Source organism: Rhipicephalus sanguineus, chromosome 2, assembly GCF_013339695.2.
Source record: "Rhipicephalus sanguineus isolate Rsan-2018 chromosome 2, BIME_Rsan_1.4, whole genome shotgun sequence".
Taxonomy (NCBI): Eukaryota; Metazoa; Arthropoda; class Arachnida; order Ixodida; family Ixodidae; genus Rhipicephalus; species Rhipicephalus sanguineus.
In genome coordinates, this window is record NC_051177.1 from 12,673,667 (window position 1) to 12,690,000 (window position 16,334).

General features: G+C 47.3%; 1 protein-coding gene across 1 annotated transcript in view; it reads left to right on the top strand.

Annotated features, from left to right (window-relative positions):
• Positions 1 to 16,334, top strand: part of LOC119382421 (multidrug resistance-associated protein 1) — a 351,316-nt gene that overhangs the window by 232,282 nt on the left and 102,700 nt on the right. Inside the window, exons 20-21 of the mRNA XM_037650116.2 lie at positions 1,266 to 1,347; positions 14,905 to 15,000. Coding sequence (XP_037506044.1) covers positions 1,266 to 1,347; positions 14,905 to 15,000 — 178 coding nt within the window. The remainder of the gene's footprint in view (positions 1 to 1,265; positions 1,348 to 14,904; positions 15,001 to 16,334) is intronic.

Consider the following 16,334-nt stretch of genomic DNA (forward strand, 5'->3'; position numbering starts at 1 on the left):
AACTTCCGTAGCCCTCCACTGTGGCGTCCCTGGACATAACCACATCGTAGCTTTGGGACGTTAAACCTTATATATTATTATTATGATTATTATTATTATTATTATTATTATTATTATTATTATTATTATTATTATTATTATTATTATTATTAGCAAAGGCCAGGTGGGGGATGACGACGGGTGGCCATGCATACAGCTCACTTGAGATTTGGTCAGTCACACGCTCTCGAGTCAAAGAGAAGCTGAGAGGTTTCCTGAAAAAAGGAAACAGGGCGCCCAAGCTACAGTGTGCAGGTTTTTTTGTTTGATGCTGGAGTCACTGTGCTGTTGGTTGCCACTGGCCACACTGGGGTGACGGGGGTTGTCGTAGGTTACTCAGTGGCGATAATGTAGATGCTGCATTGCACCAGCAGCCACTGGCCATTTCCTCAGGCGACATACGATGTCATTGTTATGGGCAGGAAAACGAGCATTTTTGTCGTCACCCAAGTCACTTGCACAATATCTTGAAGAATTAGAACTAGACTTGTGCAAATGCTTTTTTTGTTGTTTGAAGCAACTGTGAATTGTGGCAGGATTTGGACAGTAGTAGGACGCAAGTTATAAGTGGTAAACTACGTTACGTTTGACAACTTTCGATACCTAGTGCATGGTAAGCCCATATAACATTCTTATAAACATAAAATAAAAAGAATCAGAGTGCAGGTATGTACTGTGGGCAGCAAAAGTTTGCGGGCTCTGCAGCGCGTGGTGCAGCGATGGAACTTCATTGTTTCACCACCTACCATCACACGGCGTGGTGCGGAGACAATTAGTTCTGGCAGCGGCGCGTTGGCGGAGCTAATCACGGAGGCCACGGCTCACAGCCTCGGCACCACGCCATGTGACGGCAGGTGGCACAGCAGTGCAGTTTCCCATTGCTCCACCATGCGCTGCAGAGCCTGCAAACTTTGCGGCAGACAGTACATTTGACATTAAAGCATGGCTTCACGGCAGTGTGGATTTCTCCTGGATAGGTGGTTTCACGACACATCAGTCCCACACTGCAGTGAAGCTACCTTTTCAGGGGGCTACATGTGCTAAAATATACATTTATTCGTTGACTTGGAATACTTGGAAATTTCGTAAATTTTAAATTCATGCGGAAGCAAATTCGAATATTTCCCTGTGCCTGCTTTCCCTGGCTTCGTTAGGTTGTACTTTCAAGTGAGGCCATTCCTCTCTGCTGAAAGAATGCCTAAGAGTGTGTTCCTCTGTGCTTGCAGACTAGGGGATCAACAGAAGGGTGGAGCCGAGGCAGCAGACAAGTGCACCCTCATTGAGGAAGAGACCTTGTGCACTGGATATGTAAGCATCTTGCACACAGCCAGGCATTTCACATAACTCGGTATTTTCTTTCATGACAAGTGTTTTTAATAGTTCTACGTTGGATTCTGAGTCTTGGTGTATGAAATCTCATCCAATAAATAAATGGGTATTTTAATTCTTACTTTTTTACCAACAGTCTTGTCTGTTCGGGTGCACCTTGATATAAGAAACTTATATATAGTGAAAGATGTAGCTTTTTATAATTTCATCTACATAGAACACCATTTCTATTTAACCTTGATGCTGTAACTGACGTGAGCTCAGCGGACTGCACGTGACACATAGGAAGCTTATATATGAATGAGAATTTATTGGAAGTAACAGCAACGAAAGAAAAGTGAGCATGAACACAAGTGGGGCTGCCATTTACATCGGCAGTAATCATAATAAGTATGACGTCCCACCGCATACACACACACACGCACGTACACATTCACAAAGATAGGCCATTTATTTGTGATTTCAGTAAAAAGGAGTTTCACTGCTGGTGCAGTTAGTCAAATAGCTAAATTACATGCGTGGCAGAGAGCAGCCGCCAAAGTGTCCCTTCTGACACCGACAGGGGGCAAGGTCGAACCCGAGCGTTCTTCTTGCCTGTGATATCCCGAAACGAGCAGCAGCATCCTTTTTTTTTTTTTCGCCTATTGAGGTTTCTGTGTCGACAACATCCCTTTACTGAACGATTGTGTTGCTTACGAGATAAATGAGAGGTTGTTGCGTTTACTGCTACCTCCTCTATGGCTACTCGTGTTTGTCACTCGCGATCAGACTTGGCGGTAACACATTACTTCTTTTGGCAACTTAGTAACGTACTCGTTACCATTTTGGAACTGTAATGGGTAACGTACTTAAGGGGGGACGTGCCTTTCGGAACCGACTTTCTTGTTTCTGGTTGGATAATGATGAAAATTGGCACAGAGACTAAGAATGACCTCATAATGATTCCATAAAAATTTGAAAGTGATACCACAAAAACTTTGAGAGACAAATTATTTCTTGATTGAGCCTCTTGGAGGAGCTGGAGGATTTACAAAATGAAGTAAAAAGTTGGTAAATACTGCATGCACAGCCAAATGTATGCTGAGGGGGGCAGCGTTTTCAAAATAATTTTTTTGCGACACTAAAATTTGTAGTTTTCGTTTTCTCCAGCGACACTGCAATGAGCACACTTGCATTACAAACAAGAAATCCTTTCAAAAATTCTTAAAAGAGTAAAATGAAAAAATGAGGACGCAGCCCCCTGAAGCACAGTTCAAGGAGCATTACAAAAAAAAAAAATGGAATCAAAATCTGTGTAGTAGCTGCCAAGATATCTGCTCCACGAGCTGAGCTTTATGCCAAAAAAACAGTATTGAGAAAACTGCGTTTAAAGTTTTGTCTTCTCTAAAACACCTAAAGATTGTGATCTTTGGTTTTGTTTTGTGATGTTTTACTTCTTGGACATGTGGCCTTTCTCTAGTGTGCCTTTGTTCTTTTTTTCATAACCTTTTTTTCTTTTTTTTTATCTACAAAGAACCAGTATGGATTTCAAACCAAGTTCTCTGTATGAACGAGTGGTGTGATAGAATAGTAATGTAGATGTGCTGAGTGAAATGCACAAACGAGAAACGTAACAAGGGACAGGACTAGTGGGAACAGGCTGCAATAGCCCTGGCGGTCAGGAGTAACTAATGGATCCACGTATACAGTGACTCAAAAACGGCGGTGAAAAGCTTTGAGAAAGGCCTAGTAGCCAAATGCGTAAGAAAGATCTTAGGAGAAGGAGAAATCCCAGAAACAGCCATCAGATGGTTTCCTGTGCACATCGGACAAGTGGACGAAATCCGAGTGAACCTCAGCGAGGTAGCCAACTACGGGGCACGATGACTGACATGCCGTGCCGGTCAAACTCGAGGTGACGTCCATGACCATTTGGGGGACACAAAAGATTCACTGCTGTCGTACAACGAAATTACAAAGCACTACTACATGAAGCGTAGGCATTTTCCTTTGCCACACCTAAAATTAAATAGACCACAGGCGGTCAGTCTGCGGTTACTGCAGACGGGTACCTACCTGACACCGTACAACGTGAATAAAATTTATCCGGAGCTGGAATTAAGGACAGTGTGCGATGCATGTAATGGCGTCGGAAATCAGACACGTGATGGCGGGATGCCCCGCCTCTCTCGCCGATCCCGACCGGGAATGGGAGAAGTGGATGCGGCTCATCAAGAGTGACGAACTCGACGATCAATAGACCGATCTCACCAGATGATCTGCGCATGCGCAAGTTTCTGACAGCGGCACTGCCGCCATCTTAGTTGGAGTACTCTGAGCGCTGCTGGTGCGGCTGCTTGCTGTGTGCTTCAGGTATATTGTCGTTTGGCATGAATCCTCGGCACAGATGACAATTGAACGCTGGCCCCGCCACGGTGGTCTAGTGGTTATGGCGCTCGACTGCTGACCCGAAGGTCGCGGGATCGAATCCCGGCCGCGGCGGCTGCATTTTCGATGGAGGCGAAAATGTTTGAGGCCCGTGTACTTAGATTTAGGTGCACGTTAAAGAACCCCAGGTGGTCGAAATTTCCGGAGCCCTCCACTACGGCGTCTCTCATAATCATATGGTGGTTTTGGGACGTTAAACCCCAGATATTATTATGACAATTGAACGCTGTGTTAAACTGTGTCCGGACCTCTCGTGTATGTTATTTTACTTCAGGTTACACTGCATATCCTAGCTTTAAGAGAAAAAAAAAAAAGAACAGTAGACAACGTTTACATGTGACCAGGTCGGTCTCGTCGTGTTGATGGGCGCGCGTCGCTTCGCTGAATAAGTATTAGTTTTAAAAAAAATAAAAACGAGAAATCATGTTCCTGTCGTTATGAGAGCAAAAATATTTAGTGAACGTCAGCGCGCGAGCGATACAAGTTACAGTGTGCGGAAAATAACTTGCCCAAACGTAGAGCTCTCCGCGACTACGAAGACTGGAATAAAAAAAAAAAAACAGACGGGACGAAAAAAAAAAAAGAAGCTTTTCACGCTTCTTTTTTGTTCAAGCAGTACTTTCAATGTACATACACTGTGTTGTCAGCGCAGCACTTCGAGCACAGTGATGCGTTAAACGTGAATGAATATGAGACGGTCGCCATAAAGCAGGTTAGAAGCGCGCCCGCGGGGCGACGACTGGCCGCATGCCGTTTGCAAAAGTTTAACGTCACGGAAATCTTGTGAACGGCAAAATATTTCCTGCTGCACAAAGGATGAATGAGTCAGTAAGAAGTTTTGGTGACACACACAATGTGGCGGATGAGCAGTAGCCCGCTCAGGCCGGCGGCGGCAGCCTCAGCTGATTGCTCGGCGCCGATATCGTCGCTAGGCCTATACTGCTTCGAAGCTGTAGTGTATAGGTATATATACGTGTCATGAGTAAAGGGGCACGGGGCACGTGCCGGACAGCGCAAGGCGTCGATGGTGTGCGGGGAATGGAAAAGTACCCGATGGTGTGCACCCCCGCCACGTCGACGCAAGCCATTGGCCGGCGAAAGGCGCGTGCCACGCGACCCGAACTGAGGTGCGAAACCCCAGAGGAACAAGCAGGCATTGTTCGGTGGAGTCGTCGAGGAGCAAGGTGGTGCAGGCCAGCGTCGCGTCCGCGACGGGAACAGCAGGGCGGAGTTCTGGAGGCAGCGTTGTGCATGCCCCGGGACGGTGGCCGTCGACCTCGGGGTCTACCGAGCGAGGCGTTCCGGGCTTGCGGCAGCCTCATCACGCAGTTCTCGTGGCACCTGCGGCACTACCACAGCTCGGCAAGATGACGGCGACCCACCGACAATCACCGGAGAGCCACGTCGACAGTTCGACCCGGTGGCACCAAGGGGAGGCCAGGAGTTAGGCCTAACGGGGAGAGACCGGTGTTCTCCGAAAGGAAAGAAGCATCGGCGAGGAGGACGATCAGCGAGACGTCTGATCGACGGCGACGGTCTGGAGACGTCGACAGGAGCGGCGACGACGGGACTGGGCGTCGACTTTGGAACTCGATTGAGTCAGCGGACTCCACGAACGGAGTAAGAACGTTCTATGTGTAGCGCGACTAACTGAGAGGCCATAGTGGCCAGGCGCTCGAGTTGAAGGAGCTAGACATAGCTCAAATGTTTTGTAGTGTTAGTGATTGTGCACTAACTCAGCATGTTTGCACTTGTTGATTTTTATTGTAAATTTTCAGTGCGTGTTACAGTTCTGTTTGCCGTGGTGTGTGCGATAAAGTTTTGTTTGCAGTGCCACCACGGTCTCTCCCGAGTCTCTCTTCTCTCTCTCTCCCAACTCCATTCCGACATTGCAAGCGCTCCCGAGATACGTGACACAATAAGTATGTTAAGAGCCACCTACACTTATATAAGAAGCTAAGCTTTGCTACCGCTGTTACTGCTTTACGCTGCGTTCGCGATATCACATTTTGAAAAGAATAGGGAAATCCCGGCGGCGAAGTTGGCTGCGATGCCGGCACGGTCGAATTTTCGCCGTGCACTCCATGGCGCGAGCTGTAAACATAAGTTTGGCGTGTATCACAGGTATCGTTCACGATAGACACTTCACAGTCGTGATCGCTTTTGATGAGAGGTCGGTTTAGGTGTCGCTATATATTTAAGCGATCTCTGTTTGGCCCGGAAAACACGTTGTATCCAACCTGTCGCCGCTGGCGGTGATCGCCCCGACGAAGGAATCGAGCACACGTTGTATGAAGTTTTGCTGTCGCTGATCGGCACATCAGTGGCGCAGAAACCTTGTTATGACGCAATAGATTGTCGCTAAATTACCATGCATTATACACACGGAATTCACAAACACGGCGAACAACACGTTGAAAGTGCGCAGTAGTTGCCGCTCCGTCCGACTTCGTTGGCTGTCGCACACATTCCTGTCGGAGCTTGACATCCTTTGAAAAAACGTCAAATCCGAGTCCTTTTGCTTCAGGTTGCTGTTGTAACATCTCAGCTTGCAGCACGTGAACCCAACCATCACGATTCATCCAAATACGGCCCCTAAAGCTCGATAATGCAGCTCGCCGATGCACCAGCTAAATGCAGCTGAACGCACCGAATACTCTAAGTACCGGCATGCACTGCGGCAGCGGTGGCGTAGTGCAACTCGCGGTGAGATCGGTCTATTAAGGGCTGTCTAGAAGGCCCACGACGACGCCACCCGTCTCGGGCTGGTGGTGCCGACGTGGACGCGGCCCGCCTCGGCCTAAAAAACCGAGCTTCAGGACTGTTCAATAAAGTTATTCAATCAATCAATCAGGACTAGTGGTGCACAAACTTTCGACTGTTTATTTTCGCAAAAGCATGTCAAAGATATACACAAAAAACACTGAAGATAACAAGGACTATGTTACAACATGTTGTTCATGGAAGCAGGTCATTTTGGTGCTATCATGCTCCGCGTGTGTATTCTTAACTTATCTGGTGGTTGTCAATAAAGTTAAATGCTGCCTCACTGAGGGCAATAGATGCAGAGCTCACATGATTGTGTGATTTAAACATGAAAAATGCCTCCATGATTTCGCATGTTCTTTTAGACCTGCAATGCGCCAATGTCTGCGTTTGGTTAAAAATGGGATCACATCCGCATCTTGCGCAATGAGTAGCTAAGTGCCCTGGTGACTGCAGCATTTCTGTGGCGTACCCATGTTCTCTTACTCTTGTGTTTATGCAACGCCCAGTCTGCCCAATATAGCATTTTCCGCACGTGAACGGAGCTTTGTAGATTATGCCCTCGTCACAGCCTAAATATTTGTTTACATGTTTGATGGTGCATTTTTTCACGAGCGTAGTTTCGGGGGAATCATTAACTTGTTTGCAAAGGCCTTTAAGCTTCAAAGGGGCAGAGAAAACAACTTTAGCGCCATGCTTTTCCCCAAACTTTTTGAGAGCATGAGAAGTCTTGTGCCTATATGGAACAACACATATGTTCCTAGTTTGCTCGTTTTCTTTTGGTGCCTTCTTACTGCCAAGCAAACTTTTTAGGACCTTTACAGCGACAGAAGCTATTAAAGATGCCGGGTGTCCGCTGTTCTTAAGCTTCGTTGGGCTGACTGGGCGTTGCATAAACACAAGATTAATAAACACATATTGGGCAGACTGGGCAATGCATAAACACAAGATTAAGAGAACATAGGTACGCCACAGAAATGCTGCAGTCACCAGGGCACTTAGCTACCCATTACGCAAGATGCGGATGTGATCCCATTTTTAACCAAACGCAGACGTTGGCGCATTGCAGGTCTAAAAGAACACGCGAAATCATGGAGGCATTTTTCATGTTTAAATCACACAATCACGTGAGCTCTGCATCTATTGCCCTCAGTGAGGTAGCATTTAACTTTATCGACAACTGCCAGATTAGTTAGGAATACACACGCGGAGCATGATAGCACCAAAATGACCTGCTTCCATGAACAACACGTTGTAACATAGTCCTTGTTACCTTTGGTGTTTTTTGTGTATATCTTGTGCTTCACTCAGCGCATATACATTACTATGCCGTACCAACTAGCCCGAATTGAAGCTTTGCTAAAGGTGTGATAGACATGACAGAAAAGAAGATATTGCAATCTAATAAGGCCATATACTGAAATAATTGCACATTTCTTGTATTCATGCTGTCATTAGCGTAATTAAGTCTTGCTTATTGATTACAATTAATCATTGGATAATTTTTATAGAGATGAGAGGTTTATTGTAGCAGAAAATGCCTCACACCATGACAGCCGATGCCTTCTTTCCAAATAATTAACAGTTATGGCCAAGACATTGGTGGCACAGGGATTTTTTAGCGGTATATTCAATGACGCGAGTCGGGCAGATAAAAATTCGTCCCCCTGCTTCATACACGTTCTTTCGCCACTCTCGCATGTGAAGCGCATTATCAATCGGCTGGCTGCGGCAGCGCTAGTCTACGAGGCTTTCATCGTTTCAGACAGCGCCTCCTCTAGAAAGATGCCTGCGACGTCGCACGCTTTCCCATGGGGACGGGAGGTTCCTCGTAGTTCAGTGCTTTCTCCGCAAGGAGCGCTCGCAGCCGACACTAGTACTTCCGCTGGATTCGGAAGTGATGCCATCGCAGCTGGCGGCACGGCCGCTCGGCCGCAACAGCAAGCATTGCCTCCGGGATGGCCGTAGCCAGTGCTTTAATCTCAGAGGCTGCAAGGTTTAAAGCGGCCGCCGCAGCGAGCGCTCGCAGCCGACACTGTTTGGGGGAGCGGAGGAGGAGAGAACAGGAGAGGGCCGGGAACCAGCTCTTCGGCTCACGTCGCAGGCATCTCGCAGGCATCTTTCTAGAGGAGGCATTGTTTCACAACATCCATAAACGCCTGCGGTGATACCAAGCACGGCTCCAAGCACGTCTAAATTGCATCACTAGTGCCTATTGACAGCACTCTATTTACCACAAAGTGCTCCTCCGTGGAGCCGGTGCGTGATGTGCTTGGCGGTAGCGTTCGGTGATGATGCGCAAAATGCGAAGCTACGATGACGAAAAAAACGGCGCACAATATGCTTGGTCTCACTTTTTTGGGAGGCGACACGCGAAATCGCTAGTCGCTGCTCGGAGCTGTCCCTGGCCGTGGGGTCTGACGAGCTTGGCTATGGAGTCCCCTGCCGATGCGTAAAATGCCCACCCGCGCGTCCGAGGTGCCGGCAGGCGATGTGCTTCTTTGCTTGCGAAGAAGCACATAGTCGCGGGTACGCTACCGCGTTGTTCTTGCCCGCAGTGTTCGATGTTCGTCTCGCCAAACGGCGCCATGAGCGGAGTTAGGCGGAGTTAGGCCTAGTGACGACTCCGAGCAGTAGGTGCGCTGGCCACGGTGCCCGATGCTTCAAAGTGCGTAATGCGTGATCGCGAGTACAAAGGATCGTCCCGCGATGGCCTTCATCATGACGTCAGAAGTGCTGATAAGCAGAACATCTAACCGAGAGTTCAACGCCAAAGTCAACGCTAGAGAGTGGGTCCGAGACGTGCGTTTGTGATGTTCGCTACGAGTGCGGTGCGCCATCGTAATCAGGTCGAACTTCCGCTTGCAGCTTCAAACTAAAGCGTAATTGTATTCCAAGTGATCGTCGAGCCGTGGACGCAGAACGAGTGCGAACGTGTCACGGAGTAGAGCGATTCTCGACAGCCGTGACCTCGCGACGCGCAATCAGCAGACGACGATCTCCCGGAGCGAGCATCGGACCAATGGCGAGGCAAGCTGAGGCAACGTGGCGGACACGGCCAATCGGAGGCCTTGGAACGACTTTCAAGTGTTTGCTTTTTGTGTGCTTCCTTCTGAATGGAGGACCCAGCTGAAGCGGGGAATTTGAGCACGGAGAAATGCCCTTTCCGACAAGCCCAAGAAGTTCGTTAGCGGTCGCGCCATCGGAGCTAGAATTTCTTGGAAATCGCTGTTTTTTTTGTGATTTCCACAATAATTTTCGCCGCCTAAGAGGGCGCAACAAATTTTTCGAAGCACTTTTGGGTGGTTTTCAGTGTAGATATTTTGGAATCGGATAGAAAAATGGTTCCAGAAACTTAATATTTGATTTTCAGAAAATCTATTTTTTTTTTTGCAATTTTTCGCGATACAAAAGCCGCGTCCCCCCTTAAGTCAACATTTTTCGGTAACGTGAGGTGTCACGTTACTCATCACTTTCTATTGCAATTACCCCTGTAAACTTACACAAAACTCCGACGTCGTATAGGCGCCACTTTCACAGAGCTCGCCCCGGCATTCTTTTGTCACAGCGGCGGACTGCTGTCTGGCCGCCAGGCCTTAACAGGGTCATGAACCATTCCCTTGGGTTTGGTGAGAAACCACATCCTGCGGATAGCAGCAACTGCTATGATTATCTCAGCCAAATCTTGTTGTCATGCACAGCAAGGAGAGTTTGCAAGTAGAGCGCAAAGTTGCCATTTTATCAGGTGCCCTCTGTGCTCACTGTCTTCGGAGCTAGTGGTGCCGAAGCATACTATAGCATGGATAGCATGCTATTGGCTAAAAGCCGGCGGAAATTAAAAGTGACGTTTGGATCAGATGTGCTTCTTGCCACATGGTGCTGCCACATGCCGGTGCCACACTCCATAGTCTGCTAACATTCCACAGTGAGCCACAGTCACATACAGCAGTCGCAGCGGGAGAGAGTGTTTCATCACAGGCGCTCAAGGTCATAACGGCCTCTGGCGCAACTTCGTTCCCCTGTGTAGCTTCCATTGTGCTCGTCATGATGAGAGAAAGTGCACGACGAATCCCTGCAACTCCGCTTATTCGTAACGAATTCAAGCAAGTTTTGTGGCAATCGATTTATGAGGCGATAAACTCCGAGACTGAGGTCATTCAGTCATTACTTGAAAAAGTGGTTCGTCACACCTTTAAGACTACCATCCAATGCATCCGTCGAGCCCCTATTTAAAGGGACACTAAAGGCAAATATTAAGTCGACGTTGATTGTTGAAATAGCGGTCCAGAAACCTCGTAGCGCTGCTTTTGTGCCAAGGAAGTGCTTATTTTGAAATAAAATCACGTTTTTAGTGGTCCGCATCGCGTTAGCGCGCTTCAAATCTCCCGCCTGAAAATACGACTCTCATACGTCACTGCTGCCGTGCCCAACGTTGCCCGCTTTTACTGCGCGGCCGCCGACACTAGTAGCATCCGAGCGGAAGTAGCGGGACCCACAGTAGCAACAACGGCGCTGCGGCAAAGACTTGCTCGGATGGGCACATTCAAAGCCGTCACCAAGTTGCGGTTGGTCTCGTAATCTTCAGTACGAAAGTGCAGCGAGCACACACGCAGAGGTTTTGACTGTTTAGCACACTGGCGCAATGTCATGACACTAAGCCACTTCGAGCGTAAGGGTTCATTCCGCGGCACCCAGTGAAAAGACACACCGGTTTCCTTGCTGCAGCACTGGCGTTGTGCACCATTCGGGCATCCGGCAATATCACACGCATGCGGCATTTTGTCGAACTTTCTGTCACAGCGACTTTCACGAGCGCGCAAAACACGCACGGCAGTACGCGATCCCGAAACTACCACTGAGACGGGCGAGGCACAGTTCGGCGAAAACGGAACCTTTGAACCACGCGCGCCGTTGCCAATGGCAACGCCACGGAGGTTTTGTTTTCCATGAATCAAGTGGAAACGAATAAACAGCATTTTATTACGTCTTTTGATGCTCGGAATGTTCTTTTTTTACTGCTGCTAGTTTGATTACTAGCGATTTATTGTAGGCCGACTTCCCTACGTCATCGGGATCACTTCGAAAATGTCCCACTCGTGGCGCTCATTATGTGATACATTTAGCTTAATTTCTCGGTAAGTAGGGCACTGCTGTTGATAATATTGCCGTTTTAGAAGTTGTCATACATTGGGCTTTCACTCTGACATAAATTGTTATTTGCCTTTAGTGTCCCTTTAAAGGGACACTAAAGGCAAATAACAATTATGTCAGAGTGAAAGTTCAATGTGTGAGAACGTCTAAAACATCAGTAGTACCAACAGCAGTGCTCTAGTAATCGAGAAATTAAGGTAAATGTAGGACACGATGTGCGCCACGAGTGGGACATTTTGGAAATGATCCCGATGACGTCAGAGAGTCCCGAGTACAATTCACCACTACTAATCAAACTAGTTGCAATAAAAAAAGAACCTTCCATGCATCACAAGACGTAATAAAATGCAGCTTGTTCATTTCTGTTTGATTAATGGGAAGAAGAACCTCTTGGCGCTACTGTGGGGAACGGCGCGAGTGGTTCAAAAGTTCCGTTGTCGTCGAGCTGCGTGTCTCAGTGGTAGTTTCGGTATCGTGTACTGCTGCTGTGTGCTTGGCTCTCGCTATTTTCGCCCTGTCGATACTCTACTTCTGCTGCTGCTGGCCAAGCTAAGCTCTGTTACAGTGAACTATACAGTTTTTGGAGTGGCCTGTGGCTGCGTCTTGGCAAGGTTGATGTCCGCTGTTGCGCAAGAAACCGTAGCTTCGGCGGGCGGGCAGTAAAGGTGGGCAACGTTGTGCACTGCTACGTCAGAAGGTCCGTTCAGGCGGGTGATTTGAAGTGCGCTAACGCAGTGTGGACCACTAAAACGTGATTTTCTTTCAAAATAAGCATTTCCTTGGCATGAAACAAGCACTACGAGGTTTCGCTATTGCAACAATCAGCGTCGACTTAATATTTGCCTTTAGTGTCCCTTTAAGCGTAGGTGCGGATGTATTCAATAAGAAGCGAGGCAAGCTGTCTGATGACAGCTTCGAAATGCAGCTGCTGCTCAAGTTCTGCAAGAAGTTATATAGTCAGAGACAACTTAACAGGTCCCGAGAGGCCCTGCCCAGATGACCAAAGCGTGGCAGCCAATGGCCTCCACAGCTAAAGGAATAGTCCCGCTCATGCAAGTGTTCTCCAAAGGCAGTGCCATCCGGCTCATCACGTCAGTCTGGTGTGCACGCCCATTTGTGCAAGCTTGTGTGCACATAGTTAGAAAGCTGTAATACTCTAGCACTTGTTATCAACGTTGTTTTCATAATTAAATGTGCTTATTTCTATTGGCAACTACTGGTATACATTTCTATAGTTACTCAGTTTTGAGCGAACTTGGCTGACCTTGAACAGCTTCATATAAATGCGGGCAATTATTGCGGCAATTACAGAGTTTAAAGGGGGAAAACTGTACATTTGTGTAAATATGTTTCCCTGGAACTAAGCCATGTAAGCAGCTCTTATGACTACAATAGTTCAGCATCTGTCTTGTTAGTAGAAGCATATCGTCAGAATTAGTGTAAATACTTGAGTGGCGTTTTCATTGCGAGGAGCGTTGATGATAACATCTGACTTTGTGTTTAATCCCACACTGAGAAAAAGGGCTTATTTACCATGTGCCACAGAAGCCATCACATGTAACTCTACAGGTAACTTCATAGGCCACCACAATATGGCTGGAGCCCAGCACATTTGTGCAAAGTATTCTCGTTAAAATTGTTATTGTTGTTGGTTGGGCTAGAATTGTTTTTTTTTTATACAAATGTGAGCTTTATACCCCTGTCACACGGGCACCCGTGAACTCCGTTTAACTCCCTCGTCTTTTCCTCGAGGGAGATAGGGTTCATGTCACACGGTCACCATTTCGCTGAGAAAGTTAAATGGAGCTTTTGGTGGAGGAAGTTCGGTTATGCCCATTTGGGCTCGATGGAGTACTCTCGTTCCCAGCCAGCTACTGCTACGCTGAAAACCGCACTAGCAAAATCGTCCTAATGAGCTCAGTTATAATTTTAAAAACTATGCTTTTTTTTTGCGCAGCATTTCACGCCCCGTAGTGTAAATTTTAGTTGTATTTTTTTCGGACATCAGCGCTTGTACTCCCCACACCAACGCCTCGCCAAGCCGCCGCTGTGAAGCGTCGTGCGATATTTGTTTCTGCACGTGTGAGGCGCACGCACAAGCACTGTGACAGCAATGGTGATTCCGAGCACTTCATCAACACACAAAAACACATTTTTGTTGCTTTAAAGGCAACTGCACAGGCAAAAAATTAAACGTTTCGACGAGCGCAGCAGCGCTGTTTCTGCCCCATGCGGCAACTGTCGAAAGCTTGCACCGAGCCGTGTAGCACAACCACAACTCCATTCTCGTAATGCTCCATCAGGTAGTTAAATGCCGAACGGAGTGAAATGGAGTTCGGTGGTGGCCGTGTGACAGAGGTATTATAGCATTCTTACTGTCGGTTCCTGCAGCAAAGACGCACTGATTTAAATTTCTGACCCCGGAGCAACGGCACAAGTAACGTGCATTACATTTTTTTTTGTAATGGTAATGGTAACGCGTTACCTTTCTTTGGAGGTAACGTAGGACGGTAATGCGTTCCTTTTTTTTGTCGACGTAACCAGTAAAGTATTTAGTTACTTTTTTTCAGTAATGCCTACAACACTGTGATGCAGTGACAAAAAAAGTTGTGCAATGGGGCGCTGATATGTGGCACCTGTGACGCAGAATGCAAAACTTTGCACCGTAAAGTACAGCACAATACGATGCGCCAGGGGCATCTGCTTATACAAAACTGCTTCACTTTTATCCCTGTAACTCTTTGCAGTGAAAAATGAGGACAATGCAGATATAAACATACTGTCACAAAACAAAATTTCTGCTCTTGTCCTTTAAGTGATTGCTTCTTGTTGGCAGAGCTGCACAAGCCTCCAATTTCATGGCTGGCAGAGCTCGTCTGCTGGTGAGCTCATGAAACACGGCCAAAACCTATTATTCTTTCTTTTTATCTGAAAAGCATGGTGAAGCCAAATCAGCATTGACAGCTACATTAGAGAAAAATGCTTGTGACGATTGTGGGCACTGCTAACTTTTATTTGACCGTAACACAGTGATATCCCCTCCCTCCCCTCTGCACCTCTAGTATGATGGCTGTGCGACAGCGATTATAACAAAGTAATTCCGGCTCCTCGTTCAGCGTACCTAGAGAGGTTTTACTGCATGTATCTTTTTATATCTGAATTAAGGCATGTTTCCGATTTTTTATGTTTTAGGTTGGCCGTCATGTGTATGGTATGTATTTCAAGAAAGTTGGCTGGCACTTTCTCATCCCAGCATCGATAACCTGCATTCTGGCCTTTGGAAGTGAGGTATGGTTTCTCTGCTGACCAGATTTTGCTGCAACCAGCGCATTACATTGAGCAGTGCCTGTGCATGTGACTTACGCAAGTGTGGAAGGAGCACACCCTTCTTGGTTTGTTTTATTCCTCTTTTATCAATCAATCACTTGGTCGGTTGGTCTTTATTGTTTACGATACACATAATAACCAGTTATGCCATCTTATGCATGCAAGTCGTTACATGTGATTTGTGTACAGGTAAAAATGGTGCCACCTGTGTGATTCAGTGTATTTCTTTATCTGCGGAATCGCTTAAATAATTTGGTGTAGTGAAGAGGGGCCTCAGCAATACCACCACCAGCATGAGTTTGTGGTTTCTTATGCTTGGTCGAATGTCTCCATTCCCTGCTAATGAACCTCATAGCGGCAAGTGGTGGGTTTCCTCCACCCTGAGACTCTGCCCCCATTCTTCCACCCTGCCTTTTGTGTTGATCAGATCCTTCTGTCTTCACAGGCTCCCCATACAGGCAAGTGGGTGCCCATAACAATTGGGATATGGGATGTTGTACAGTCTAATCCTGCTACAACGAAATTTCCGCCACAACGAATAATTTTGGATTCCCTGCCTGCCGGCCATAGAAAACAATGCAAAAAATGTCTTGTCACAGTGAATACTTTTTCTCGGTATTTCCGCTTGAATGAAGTTTTCGTGAGTGTCACCACATAAGGAAAAGGAGCTTGCCTAGGATTGCTGCGAAATTCCGCTAGAAACTCTACCATTTCTTGTTGCCAGAGCCGTGCGGCCGCATCGCAAGACCCGTGTCTTCATCGGAGACATGCTTTCTGCCACCACACACATCCTGGTAAATTTTTCGCCATTGATATGCTGAGCGACAGATCGTCCATCCGCCATGATGTGCGTGCAGGCCGTGGAAGAATCGTTCTTCAATAACTCCCGCCAAGTTTTTGACGTAGCACTCAAAACGAAACTACTGCTCGTCGTCACAAGCCCTGCGATTGTGAATGACATCCACGGCGTTTTGAAGGCGCACGCTGGGCCAGCGCGCACCTAGTCTAAGCATAACTACAGTAAAACCTCGTTAATTCGAAGGCCTCGGGACCGAGAAAAATATCCCAATTAAGCGGGATTCCCAATTATCCGAAACAACGCGAAATCAAAGAAATCAGCCAGAAAACGTGATGTACGGAAGTCACACCTTTATTGTGGCAAGTCAGCCTACTTGGAGAAAAATTCCTCCATGCGTGACTGACGCGTTCGGTAGTTCCCAGCACTGAAAGTCATATTTTCCAGCCTGTCAATGAGGCGCAGCATCTCAGCCTCGCCGCCGTTGCACTCGACGAAG